At 40.3% G+C, this 15,000-nt stretch overlaps 2 protein-coding genes across 12 annotated transcripts in view; both read left to right on the top strand.

Annotated features, from left to right (window-relative positions):
• Positions 1 to 15,000, top strand: part of LOC308399211 (pleckstrin homology domain-containing family A member 5-like) — a 190,036-nt gene that overhangs the window by 121,959 nt on the left and 53,077 nt on the right. The window lies entirely within an intron of this gene.
• Positions 1 to 15,000, top strand: part of LOC308399212 (uncharacterized protein) — a 17,715-nt gene that overhangs the window by 58 nt on the left and 2,657 nt on the right. The window contains exons 1-7 of the mRNA XM_080886315.1: positions 1 to 5,105; positions 7,032 to 7,080; positions 7,538 to 7,581; positions 8,486 to 8,629; positions 10,246 to 10,359; positions 11,668 to 13,693; positions 14,268 to 14,495. The exon at positions 1 to 5,105 is cut by the window's left edge and continues 58 nt beyond it. Coding sequence (XP_080742441.1) covers positions 5,040 to 5,105; positions 7,032 to 7,080; positions 7,538 to 7,581; positions 8,486 to 8,629; positions 10,246 to 10,359; positions 11,668 to 13,693; positions 14,268 to 14,495 — 2,671 coding nt within the window. The 5' untranslated portion in view covers positions 1 to 5,039. The remainder of the gene's footprint in view (positions 5,106 to 7,031; positions 7,081 to 7,537; positions 7,582 to 8,485; positions 8,630 to 10,245; positions 10,360 to 11,667; positions 13,694 to 14,267; positions 14,496 to 15,000) is intronic.

Raw genomic sequence — 15,000 nt, 5'->3', positions numbered from 1 at the left:
TAAACCTTCATCTCACTGCCAATGTTAAGCTACACTACCACTACAGTTATTCTGTACACATCTTGCTTGCAAGAAGCATGTAAGCATACAGTCGCATTCAAACACTATCAATGCGCTGCTCATGTGTGTAATGGGTCTTTTTCCTCAGTCCTGGGGTTGTAACACCACAACCTCCTCAGTCCATGATCAGAGAGTGTCTATTTGACAATAACCAAAATGTCTTTGGATAGTCTTTGTGAATGCAAAAAGAAAAAAAAACCCAATGGTGTTAGCTGGCCAGCAAAATAAAGAGAGTGTATGGCACTGAATGCGGGCGTGTGTGTGAGTACTTCAGTCCAAATAATCGAGGTCCGGATGGATGAATGGATGGCAGCCGCCGGTCCTTTAATGGCACCAGCGAGACAGCACAGTAGTAAGGCAGCACAGCAGTAAGGCAGCACAGCAGCGAGGCGTCTGGCAGGAGAACGAACAATAGTCTTTTTTTAAGGATACTGCAGAAGGAGATATTCCCCGCTAGCTCACCCAAGCTTGTTCTCTGGCACAGCTACAAGCCATGTGAGCTCTTAGCCCCTCAGTGACATATGAACTTGGCTACCAACGTCCGCTTCGCATGATGGCTAATTGTCAAGCTTGCTAGCTTATCCCCAATTAGCGATTAGCACCTAAATAACCATTACTACACATCACATCATAGCAAACACATGATAACACATGGAATAGTATAATATACATACGAAAAAGATTTTTACCTGGCAGGAGAACGAACAATAGTCTTTTTTTTAAGGCTACTGCAGCAGGAGATATTCCCCGCTAGCTCACCCAAGCTTGCTCTCTTGCACAGCTACAAGCCATGTGAGCTCGTAGCACCTCCCGCTAGGTGTACTACCACAGTCGACTTTAGTGATCAACATTGGTGATTAGCTACTGCTAATTAGCATCTAGGCTAATGTCAAATAAAGCACATCATTAGGTGAACTCACTTGCTCAAACTATCACAAGCCACTCATGGCAGTTAGTGCCAAGCACACACTGGTAAAATACAACATTAGTACCTCCATCAGGACACCTGTAATGCCTTTTCCTATACACTCATCTGTTGAGTCTTCTGTACTCTCTCTGGACCTCTACTGTGTGGATGTGTGTGTGAATGGGTGAATGACTGAATATAGTGTGAAGCGCTTTGGGGTCCTTAGGGACTAGAAAAGCGCTATACAAATGCAGGCCATTTACCATTTTACCATTTTACTCACATCTTTGTTCTCTCCGGACCCTGCACATGTGCCATCTTCTGTTGGAAGTTCAAAGCCCCCAGGGAATGAAGCCCACACCACCATCACTCCCCATTTTCTGTGGTCATCTATTGAGTTTTATTCAAATATCTTAAAACACACCTTGCCTTCAAAATTCCCTGAATGGGTTATGAGTTGTACACAGCAAATAGTTGGTGCCAGCCTGGAACCAGCTGTCCTGGCTAAAAGCTGATTCTCTAGCAGTGTAAATGCAAACAAAACTAAGTTCCAAGTTTAGCATGAATCGATACGTGAACTGGCTTTGTGGAAAAGGGGTAATGGGCTTTTTACATAAGATTAAAGGGCACCATGAAAGATGATTAATTGGGGTTATCTTTTTAATTCAGTTTTTCCCTGTGATTAGTTCATCGCAATGAGGTGTCATAATGTACTCTCTGACCTCTCTCTAGCTACTACTACTACTACTACTACTACTACTAATAATAATAATAATATGATATGGTTTATTGATCCTGTAGGAAATTAGTCTCTGCATTTAACCCATTCACTCAGTGAAGCAGTGAGCAGCCACCAATCCAGTGCCCGGGGAGCAGTATGTGGGGGATGGTACCATGCTCAAGGGTACCTCAGGGTAGCCAAAGGATGATTAGCAACATGAATTGATATACTGTGATTTCTGACAACTGTCACTCTATGGCCAGTATTAAATTTTCCTATCCTGATCTGAATCTAAATCTAATCCAGCATTGTGGATTTAATATGTTCCGAGTTCTTACTGTTAACAGTCTCTTTAACACCAAATCATCCAGATTGTAGCCTGTTTAAAGGATATGCAAGATTTTCTGGATGACTTCCCATTTAGATATACAATACAGAGCTTGGCTGTGGCTTAAAGTGTCTCTGTGTGCTTTAAGTCATGTGCTGAATTATCAAATTAAAATTGAATGTGATAAAATACTCTTTTTTATCACCTGTTTTTATCCTCATCTTTCTTTCATCTGCCACGTACTTGCATTTAGTACATACCTGCATCTTGAAATGTAATATGAATGAATTTTTAGCCAGAAAACTTTTCTCTTTTTTTTAGTTGGGGTTAGTTCTAATGTTCTTCAAGCTACATGCCAGTGGTAAATGAACATAATGACACAGATCTAAACCATTAAGTTCTGTTGTTCTAATAACATAGCAATGTCACTAAAACTTGATATGTAGTAATATGGTAAATGGTAAATAAAGAGAGGGAAGATGTTCAGAATTGAGGGAATTGTATGACCAGAAGGGAACATAGCAACCAATTACCTTAGAATCCCACATACAAAAAGAAACAAAAGCATACCTTGCTAGGTGGCCAGCACTAACTACAGCCTGACAACTGAGGACGGTGACCTCATCACGTGCTTCAAAAGATTACCTATACTCCCCATGCCAAAGAACAAGCCCTCATGCCTTAACGACTGCCGGCCGATTGCGCTGACTTCTGTGGTTATGAAGGTGTTTGAGAGGCTGTTGAACAACATTATCTCCTCCTACATCCCCAGCAGCACAGACCCACTCCAGTTTGCATACCGACAAGATCTACAGAAGACGCCATCTCCCACGTCCTGCACACCACCCTAAGCCACGTGGACATGAAACGGAGTAACTATGTGAGAATGCTGCTTGTAGACTACAGTTCAGCATTTGACACAATAGTGCCCCATAGACTGTTCACAAAGCTGGGGGATCTTGGACTTAACAACAGTTTGTGTGCATAGGTGCTGGACTTCCTTACTGGTAGATCGCAGGTCGTGAAGGTGGGTAAGTGTGTCTCTGACAGCATCACTACCAACACAGGAGTGCCACAGGAGTGCGTACTCTTGCCACTACATACTCCCTCTACACCTCTTGATTGTGTGGCCACTCAAGGCTCAAACGCCATCGTGAAGTTTGCTGATGATGCTGTGGTGTTGGGCCTCATCTCCAACAACGATTAGACAGCCTAATGGACGAGGTGAAGAACCTGGCATCTTGGTGCAGAGAAAACCACCTCCAACTGAACGTCTGCAAGACCAAGGAGCTGGTGGTGGATTTTAGTAGGAGAAAGCGGCGAGACTACAAGCCCCTGGCCATCAACGTGGAGAGGGTGCTGTCCTTCAAGTACCTTGGGGTTGACATCTCCTTAGAACTGACATGGACTGCTCACAGTCCAAAAGGGCTAGGCAGCGCCGGTATCGCCTGAGACAACTGAGAAAGTTTGGAGTCTCTCCAGGGATCCTTAGGACTATCTATTCGGGCGCTGTGGAGAGCATCCTCACACAGAACTTTACATCCTGGTATGGGAACAGCTGTGTTAAGGACGAAAAGCCCTTCAGAGAGTGATCTGTGTGGCAGAACACTGCTACAGGTCTGCTCTCCCTTCCCTACAGGACATCTACAACAGGAGATGTAGGTCCAGAGCAGCTCGGATTTTTAAGGACTTGTCCAGGACTCCTAAAAATAATCCAGCACATCACACCATGGTGTAAGATGCTAGCAGGCAGGGTGTACATTTTAATTTTTTTTTAACCAAGTAACTCATGAGATGCCAACATCAGGCAGAATGAGCTTCAGAAATACCAAGGGCTATGAGAAGAGCTAGGAAAAAGTGTGGAGGGAAAAGGCAACGGTGGTCCCTGTGGTAATCAGAACCCAGTGACCCCCAGACTGGGTTAGTTGCTCCAGATTTCAGGAACAACATCCAAGACACCTAAGATACCACATAGGACCCTGATTCTCACAGACCTCTGGTAAAGGCCCCAACTTTGAAGGAAAAAAGACTATATATATGTGTATATGCAGGCCAGCCGACAGATCTGGGTGGGCCCGGGACAACGCTGTCAGCTCAGTTTCTATTAATCTCTTTGGTTTTTGCAATTGCTGCAGGTCACTGAGGTAAGGAGTTGCCTTGTCATATAAGGCTTTAAAAACAATTACAATCACATTCGCATTATCCTCTATTCACCTGTTGTGTCATCCACTATTGTTTTTGGTTTTTACAATAAACTTAGTTTACCATTTATTGAAACCTGCCTGGCATCACTTTTGAGTCCACACAATTCTGTCCTTCACAATAATACCTGTCTAGTGATCACAATGGTTGGTAGTAGTTGATTGGTTTACATTTTTGTATTGTTTCTATTATTTATTCATTCCTGCATTTAATTAATTTTGCTACTGCTTATATTTTGTGTACATTTCAACTCAACAAATATCAGTTAGGAAATTGCATTTCTAATTAAGCAAGTAATGTGTGGATTCATCTCTTCTCAGCAATCATTAATATATTACACAGATCCTGACATTTGAGGTCCCCATTTTGACCATGCCCATACCCCACCCACCTACTGACTACTGCAGCACGTCAAGATGGCGGAGTGACATTGCAGTTTGTTTTAAAACATAAACAATAATTTCATACGTCTACAGTCTGACATTTTTATTTCAGTTATTTGTTAACATACATATTAAACCAATTTCAGTTCAGAAATTGTATTTCTCACTTAGCAGGTAATGTGTAGAGTCATTTACTTCGTTCTCAGCAATTTACACATATCTTGACATTTGAGGTCCCCACCTTGACCATGCCCATCCCCCACATAGATGGCTGAGTGACGTTGTACTTTGTTTTAACACACCAATGACCCGTCAGTGTCCGGTGCGCTATGTGTAAGAATGAGCGGAGTTAATCTGGTGTGTGCCTCGTCCCAAATCAAGCGCTCCTTTTGTGATCACCACACCTGCTCTCCTTTGGCGCATTGACAGACGACAGACATGCTTCCGACAGCAAGCACGTGCGATATGCGGAGTACAGCTAGCTGTGCAGCATTAACCAGAATGGTAAGTTTTGACTTATGTCACATTATAATATTGTGCTTTTGGGTTAATTTGCGTCGCGTTTGCACATTATATTAACACACAAAGTGTCGTGTGCAGCTGTAACTTAATGGTATGACTTGATGGTTAGCTAATGTTAGCTAACAACGATGCTAACTGAGTTGCTGTTAAATCTTGGTCTGCCTATGCTTTTGTCAAGTAAAATAAGTTAAACGGTGCAACAATTGGCTGTAAAAATACTACGGACTATGGTGATTTTTATTTTAATGCATCTATAGTATTTTCAAAATGAATTTCTGTTATTGGTACTTAGTTGCTACGAAATACTTTCCTTCAACACAGTGTTACATTACACAAACTACACCGTTACAGTAAACCGTTAAAACCAAATCATCAAAATATGCTGTTTTATTGTCTTGATATTTCAATTTATACTAAAACTGCAATGGTGTTACGGCTGTAGTTGATCCGCGATCCCTTTTTATCACTCTGCACAGATGCGCGTATATGTACGGATTAATTCAAAATTGTAAAGCTTCAGCATCATACATCGTGTTTTAGTGGAACTACTACTATTTAAAGTAGATTTAATGTTTCTCTACCTCGTCTTAGAGCTGCAGTGAAAAGATACCATGTAGGAGGGTTATCACGTGAACGGCGCATAACCGTGACCGTCATGGTCAGCGGAGGAACGTGAGCTGCCTCGCGCATTATTTCATAGTATGTGATCGGTGCACAGGTGATGAGCGACAAACCAGCTTGTATTTAATTAGCACATGAAAAGAGCAGTGAGTGAAATTAGCAGATGTGAGAATACAGTTGAGATTTATGCTCTGTCCTCTGTCTGTGACCGAGGGCAGGGTTCAGCACCCGCACGCAGAGCGGGCAGCAGGCAGAGAGAGCGTAGGTGAGCTGAGACTTTAGTTTGTGGGACCTGACATGTTACTGCACACAAGACAAAGGTTAAAAAAATTAAAAAGGTATTTAATAAAACGCTTCTTAAGGAGACATGCTGTCAGAATAATGATAATGCTGCGTCTGCATTCACCTACGTCACCAAGCTCGTTAACCACAACAAGCTTGTTTGTAAATTGTTAGGAACACGCTAAAACGAAAACCCGACTGTATGTACATCTGTACTGCATCTATAATTTACTACACACTTTAAAATTGAGCTGGTTCTGGTCACTGTGTCTGACAACAGCTCGTAGACCAGGGGTGGGCAATTCCAGGCCTCTAGGGCCGGTGTCCTGTAGGTTTTAGATCTCACCTTGGGTCAACACACCTGAATCACATGATTAGTTTGTTGCCAGGCCTCTGGAGAACTTCAGGACATGTTGAGGAGCTAATTTAGCCATTTAAATCAGCTGTGTTGGTTCAAGGACACATCTAAAACCTGCAGGGACACCGGCCCTTGAGGCCTGGAGTTGCCCACCCCTGTCTTAGACAATGAGAGCAGTCCCTCCCTCTGCCAGGTGTAGCATCCCTGCTCAGCCATATAAGAATGGTAATATATCACAGGACCACCTGTTCAAAACATCAACCTTGTATGTAAGGGAAAGAAGACAAAGCTATTGCTGTAGTTTTTGATGATCTGTTACATCCCTCAAAATTCTAATAAATCGCCATAGAAATTGTAGTAAAATATTTCTGTCATTGTACTGCTTTAATCATACATCAGAATTTAAGTTAGTAGCTTTGTCACTTGACTGTATATTGGCAATGACTGTACTTTCATAAAGATTTCACAGACAGGGAAATATTAGGAAATGTTGTGGGTAATGATAACCACCATGACAGGCTATGATGTCACAAAGTAACATACATCAATATACTGCCAAATTGTACAACTGGAGCTCACTGAAATACAGTGAAATTTGATTATGTTGGTCCTTAAAGTTTGACTAACTGTTTCACTTGTGCTGATAGGAGGATGGCCCAAGCTTTTCATCTACCAATGGCAGTGCTGAATGCACAGGTAAGAAAGCTCTGTGTTACCCTACATTTTGCTTTTTTTTTCTTCATTGTTGGTAAAACTGTAAATTGGCTTCTGTCATTTTTAAATTGCAAATTGTACAATTGGTTCCAAACCTGAATATATCAAATAAATGCAGTTATAATTCTCATTGAGATAGAACTGCAAATCACCAGAGAAATGAAAAGCTACAATTCAGATGTGTCTTCAGCAGATACTCTGCTGTCACTGTAGGTAAATAACATGAAATAATCATTGTTTTTTGCTAGAAATAATTTTATTTGGTGTAAGTAGAGGTTGTGCCACAACTATTCTTTTCCAATAAATTCAGCCTTTCAAGTGTTTAGGCTATTTTAAGGCAAAACTCAATATATTGTAAATTAAACACATTGCTCAAAGACAATCTCAACTTGCTATTGTTAGTTCATCTTGAACCAAGTCAACATTTTTAATTTTGCAGTTGCTGATGGGACAGATGCCTTTAACCCTGCACACAAGAAAGAGGTAGGATATGCCATCTTCTTTTGGTTCTTAAATGGACCAGTAAACCAGCTGTGCACTTAAACAGCTGTGATAGACATTGCACATGGTTAACGCTGACATACTCACTTTACATTATTATTTAAGGAGCAGTTTAGGGTTGTTTGAGTTCTCATCTACACCTTACACATTATACAGCTGTCAAGCCAATATTGCAATTAATAATCCATTAATATTGAAATTTCCACTATTCATTCAGTGTACATCGTGCTAGAATGACTCTAAGAATGATTGCTGAAAATATCACATGCACACATTATGTTTTTGCCGTTGAAAATAAACATTCTGGGATTGTTTGATGTGTAATATGTACAGTTCATTCAGCTTAAAGTAAAGGTTAGACTGCAGTGTGTTCAGACGGTTAAATTGGTAGAAGGATTTTAAGTAGGCAAACTCCTCCAGTTTGGACCTCAATATAAAAGGTAGTAAATTAGTTTATGCACTGCAGATACATATTCATGATTTCTGATGTGATAAATATTCTTAGTATTTGTTTTGATGATTGTTTCCATATATTTTATTTATGTCAATATATGTACATCTTGTAATGTGAGAGCTAAGTGGAATCAAATCAAATTGTGGCCTTGATTTTTATGTTTTTTCTTAATTTTAATAAAAAAAATTCCAAATGTCAGCCACATTAAAATGTTTGAGGACACCGTAAAAACAAATCATTCATTGTAATACAGTTGTTTATAATTAAATACAAGGTATGATTAGGCCTTGTCTTAGCAGTAAGGCTTCTTTTCGTACCTCGGCTTTTTGCTGTTTTTCATTCCCTCTTTGTTCTGTCTTTTGTCTCTCCACTACTATCTAATAAAGCAAAAAACAATAAAACAAGGGTTTTGATTTATTTCTTTGTTTGCAGGTTAAAAGTCGTGGCTTGCTTCGCCTCGAGAAACTCAGGAGACATCATAGTGTATGTGAGCAACGCTACGAGAGGGCACAAATTAAAAGGTTAAACGACCAGAGGGAGAGGACCTTGTTTCTACACCGTAGCCTCGATACGAAGGTTAGTTGTACTACTTCTTCTTTTGGATCCTCCTTTAAGGGGTCGCCACAGCGGATCATCTGCCTCCATCTCACTCTATCCCTAACATCCTGCTGTCACACGCTCTCTTGACTTGTTAGCACATCTCCTTTTCTGTCTTTTTCTTCGTCTTTGCCACCTCTCTCTTGGCTGTACTCCCAATGCTCATGTCTACTTCCTTAATCTCTCTGACTATCACACTTTTTCTTTGCTAACCTCTTCATTTGGACATTTTCCTGTACTTCACAATACCATCAGGTTTCCTGTCATCCTTTCTCTGTCTAGAGGATACCCCAAGCGCTTTCTTGGCCATTGCCCTCCCACTTCAGCTGTACTTTCCCAGTCATCTGGTAACTCTTCCATACTGCCCAGACTGCCATATGATGCCGCTTACCTACATTCTCCCCTGACACCACCTTACAGTCTCTTATGCACCTTCTGCGCACTTGTGTGCACCTATCTTCACTGTCATACATCACAATATGTTCCTCCCTCTTCTTGAAGTATGAGTTAACCACAGCCACTTCCATTCTTTTGGCAAAATCCACCAACATTTGTCCTTCTGCATTTCTATCCTTAACACAATACCTAGCCAACAACTCCTCATCACCTCTGTTTTCTTCAACTACATGTCCATTGAAATCTACTCCAATCACCAGTCTCTCATTCCTAGTAAAACTCTCTACCACTTCATCTCACTCAATCCAGAACTCCTCTTTCTTGTCTACCTGACTTCCAACCTATGGGACATACACACTGACAACATTCAACATGGCCTCTCTCTTCAGCTCTACCACACTATTCACATACTCTTCCTTCAGGATTACCCCTACTCCATTTCTCTTCCTATGAACACCCTGGTAGAACTGCTTGAATCCACCTCCACTGCTCCTGGCCTTGCTTCCCTTGCACCTGGTCTCCTGCACACACAATTAATCTACCTTCCTTTTTTCCATCATGACTGCCAGCTCTCTGATATGTGTACTTATTGATTTAGGTATATTACATCTTGCAGTAGTATAGCTTAGATGTGCTACACTGAGTCATACAGAAGATGATTTTCATATGCTATAGTATGATTTTATTGCTTCACTTGCTTAGGTTGAGAAAGGTGATCATAGCAGTGTATTGTGGTGACAGCTTGTCAGACTGCTGATAATAAAATCTGCAGTTAATAATGGTGCTTTATGTACAGTGCAGAAGCACAATGAGAAAGCAGTATTATGATAACTCAACATGCTAAACAGTGTAATACTCAGAAAGGTCTTTCCACCCTGCCGGAAAGTGTGAGCCTTTCACAATGACAAAAACAAACAAACCCTTGTTTAGAGTTTATATTTTGCTGGCCAAATCAAAACTGTGACCCATCTTATCTGAAATTGACAACAATTGTGATATTGCTAGAGCAACTGCTGCAAAAATGCATAAACACACATAATTACAAATCTGTGTTGTAGCAATAATTATTCTGTAATTTATATTTATGGTAAATGGCCTGTATTTGTATAGCGCTTTACTAGTCCCTAAGGACCCCAAAGCGCTTTACACAACCTGTAATCTGTAATTGTTATTTGTATCTTTTTCTGTTTACTTTTCAGATGGAACAGCAGTTGTCCAGTGACAGCGACAGTTCCATTATCATTAAACCCACTTCAGCTGATTCTGACGTGGATACAAGTGTACCTGAGCTCAGAAGGACAGACAGTGTTATTGTAAGTTTATTCGTACAACTCCACTACAGATCTCAGATTTTTGTGCACAGAGCACAAAGTGAATAGACGGTAACAGTCAAATTTAAAACTAAGTCTTGTGAAAAAATATAATTACAATAACTACCTCCTGTACAATCATGTCACCTTGGATTACGAGCACGCCTTGATAGAACGACTGTAAGCTTGAGACAAGGGGTTTCTCATTTATCAATATTGTCAGGGACACTGATGTTTAATGTCTTTTCTAGTGTCTGAAGTTCAGAGGTTTTAGTGCTTCAAGTTCACAAAGGTTTTCAAGGTGTTACAGTAATAACAGTTGCTTAAATTCAATTAGCATTGCATTTGCATAGGTAGTAATGTATGATTGCATTTAGTTAGCAATAAAGATTTTAAGGAATAGCTTAAAGTACGTAATGACTTTTGTGATCAACTTTATATTCTGTATGTTCTCATAAAAGGTGATACATGTTATTTTTAAGCCTACGTATATTTTATCTGTGACACATTTTAAGTCTCTTTTGTGTAGTGAGGCAACGGGATTCTTCATTGTGATAGGATCATTTGGATCATTATTTCTTGTAAGGTGGTTCCAAAATGCCCATTTTATTTATGCGCTATGACTAAAATTTATTTCTTTGAATTTGATAAAAGGAGCTCAACAAATGACTGTCATGCTTTTGTCGCCTACTAATTAAGCATTTGTCAGTCTCATCCCCTGACAATCCTGAAATTCAATGCACTACTAAAATCTTCAGTTTACCTGGAACACAGTTGATACTTGAGTAGATACTATTCTACCTTACAACAATAAAAGATGTTCTTCAAAGGTAATTGATCCAGGTAAAAATTATATCATATATTTAAATAAAGAAAATCAATTTCTATAAACATTAGTGTGTGTGTATATATATATATATATATATATAATATATATATATATATATATACATATACAAAAAGAAAACTAAGTTCAGCAATTTCCTAGAAACAGTGTTAGCTTAGAGATCACATTGTCCCAGATGTTTAAAACTAACCTAAGTGACTGTTAATGAGTTGACATCGCAGCTGTATTGACAGTCTTTGGGTAATGACAGCATATCCAGACAAAGCCACCCAGGGTTGTTTGGTAAATGTGATGCAGCAGAGGAAAGATTACTTAATATGACTAGTTCAAATTAAGTGGTGACATGTGTGGTACCGTAAATGGTATTAATACAACTGTCAATACCAGTACAGCTGTTACAACGACTAATGTACTACCTCTGGTCTTGAAATGTAACTATTTTCTTTCTTTCTTTCTTTTTTTAGCTTACCAGACAAATGCTTGGATGCCCACCTATATCAAGTACGGACATCAGTGAGGAAGAATATGTTCCTCAAACTGCTGAAGAAAGTGACAGTTCTGCAGAAAGTCTCATACAACACAAAAGAAAGAAGAAAAAAGCACGGAAAACTACTTCAGGTAACTCTCAGGAAGATGTCCGACAACTGAAGAGAAGGTGTACCCGAACTCAATGCAATTCCTCAAATTCAAATGCTAAAGAATCCTCTTCACTTGATGCAGAAGACAGAAACACATCTGCTTCATTTGATGACACCAGAGAGTCCTCTTCACCTGATTGTTCTGATGTGACGGTTATGACACTGAAGAAGAAGAAACATGGTGGCAGATTGTACAACAAAAAGTTCTACTGCAAGTTTTGCTGTAAACCTTTCAGCAAGATGGCACGCCATTTGCAATCAAAACACAAAGATAAACCAGAAGTGGCAAAAGCAATGGCTTTCCCAGTAGGGTCTAAAGAGCGGAAAATACAGTTGAGTTTATTAAGAAATCAAGGAAACCGTGCCCACAATAATGAGGTGATTAAAAAAGGACAAGGAATGGTGATACCTCGTCAACAATCCAGTGTACCTGTGAAACCCAGTGATTACTTGCACTGTATTAATTGTCAGGGTTACTTCAAGAGAAGGTCACTATGGAGGCACATGCAGAGATGTCATCTCAGCAGGAAGGTCAAAGGTTTAAGGCCAGGAACATCTAGAGTCCAGGCTACGTGTAAATATGCAGAGCCAGTCCCAGACAGTGTCAATGCACAATTTTGGAAATTGGTACAAGTCATGCATGATGATGAGATAACAAATGTTGTCCGCAAAGAGAGTTGCATACTGAAATTTGGGGAGCATCTTTTCAATAAGCATGGACATGATGTCACTAAACACGACTATATCAGACAGAAGATGCGTGAGACAGGGCGACTGGTGCTCCAAGGACAGAAAAATGGCAAGTTGAAAATGGTGTCTGATTTCTTTGTACCAGGTAATTTCCCTCATGTTATTGCAGCAGTGAAAAATGTTGCTGGCTTGAATGAGGAAACAAACACATACAAAACACCATCTTTGGCACTGAAGTTAGGCCACAATCTCAAGAAAATAGCAGATGTTCTAGAATGTGAAGCAATGATCGCTGGTGATGAGAATACTATTCGCAATGTAAAGGTGTTCAAGCAAATCTGTGACACTAAATGGAGTGAGTGCATATCATCTAAGGCTCTCCGAAATCTGACTGAGGCAAAATGGAATACTCCACAACTTCTTCCCTTTACTGAAGATGTGAAGAAGATGCACCAGTATCTCAACATACAACGGACGGAGTGTCATACGAAGCTCAAAGAAGAACCAAATAAGAAGCACTGGGCAGAACTTGCAAAAATCACATTGTGTGAAGTGATTATCTTCAACCGTAGAAGAGAAGGAGAAGTTTCCAAAATGACTCTTAATGCTTTCACATTGAGAGACACTTCATTGACTCATCCAGATGTTGAATTGGCTTTAACTGACCTGGAAAAGAAGCTTTGTAGGCACTTCCAACGAATAGAGATAAAAGGCAAACGTGGAAGAAAAGTCCCCATACTCCTCACACCTGATATGATGACATCAATGGATTTGCTCGTTGACACTCGCCGAAATTGTGAAGTATTAGATGAAAATCCTTTCATGTTTGCGAGAACGAAAGCACTTACTCACATCAGAGGGTCAGATGTTGTTCGACAGATCGCGCAGAGCTGTGGAGCAAAACAACCAGAAGCATTGTCCTCTACTAAATTAAGGAAGCACATGGCCACCATGTCCAAGATCCTTAACTTAAAAGACAATGAAATGGATAATCTGGCAGACTTCCTTGGCCATGATATTCGAGTGCATCGCGAATATTACAGACTGCCTGAAGGGACGTTACAGCTGGCCAAGATAAGCAAAGTCCTTATGGCCATGGAACGAGGACAGCTGTCAGATTTCAAAGGAAGAAATCTTGACGAAATAAACATTGATCCACAAGGTAAGAAATGTGTTAATAAATTGTGTATTTAAAATCGGAAGTATTTCAAAAATCATGCAGTATTATGCAGATGGCGCATGAGGGATGAGAGCTCCCATTGGTGTAGAGTAGCTAAGACTGTGCGTCCGTAAGCACGGTGGATGATAAGTTCTGTTCTTCCACACTGTCTACAAATGTTTTATTACTCATGAAAGGAGCTTCTTTCTGAGGAAAATTGGTAGGAGGCCTCAAATAGGAGACTGAAAAGGGCTCATTTGTAAAAAGCCTTTTCAGGTCACGTGTGAAATGAAACCCACCTGGTGGATACATTTGTGTTCTACCAACTTTATGCAGACTGAAGAAACTCTCTGGCAGAGTAATAAAACACTTTAACCTAAGAAGAAGTCCAATTGATGCAGTTTCTAGAAAACGTTATCTGGATGACTGACGACCTTCAGACAAATACGTATACATGTATACAGAGCTTTAACTACTGCTATCCTCCTCTCCCTAACACCTATTGTGTGATACTTTGTAACATTGCTTAGGAGCAGTCTTAATGTTTTTTTTCCCAAATGGTTGCTGTGTTTCCCAGAGAATGTAGCTGTTGACAGTGATGCATCAAACAGTGAAGATGAGGATAACACGAGTGTGACAGATGCTGCTTCATCTGCTGCTTCATCTGCTGCTTCATCTGCTGCTTCATCTGCTGCTTCATCTGCTGCTTCATCTGCTGCGTCATCTGCTGCGTCATCTGCTGCGTCACCTGCTGCGTCACCTGCTGCGTCACCTGCTGCGTCACTCTTATCGACAAAATCTTCAGGTATGTTGCTAACTTGGGGATTACTCTGCTGTTGCTAAAGTATTACCATTAACATAAGGGCTATTACAGGTTAAGAACAAGAAAAAGATACCAGATGTAGGTTGCAGTCATATCATGGATTCACGCTATAACTTGTCAGTCTCTGTCACAAATGCAGCTGTGGAGGTAATGTCAGAGGTGAAGCTTTTATCACCTCCTTTAAAAAATGTAAGTAGTTAAAAAAATGTGAGTTCTACTTTAGATATCCAAAGAACTTTAATATCTCTGGTCCCTTATGTAGATAATGAGATGTATAGCAGAATTATGTCACTGAACCGCTGGCTGGCCAGGAATTGAAGGAAGCTGGGATTTCAGTTTGTGGATAACTGGGCTTTTTTCTGGGGCCGCCCTGACCTGCTGAAAGCGGACGGTCTGCATCCTACTGGAAAAGCTGCTGCTATTTTATCCAGTAACATAGACAGCGGCTTATAGCAGGTTTGATATTAGGCAATTAGCATTCGGCAGG

This window comes from Rhamphochromis sp. 'chilingali' (assembly GCF_963969265.1).
Source record: "Rhamphochromis sp. 'chilingali' genome assembly, chromosome: 7".
NCBI classification, from domain to species: Eukaryota; Metazoa; Chordata; class Actinopteri; order Cichliformes; family Cichlidae; genus Rhamphochromis; species Rhamphochromis sp. 'chilingali'.
The sequence above is the reverse complement of the archived record's forward strand: the minus strand, read 5'-3'. Positions and strand labels throughout refer to the sequence as shown.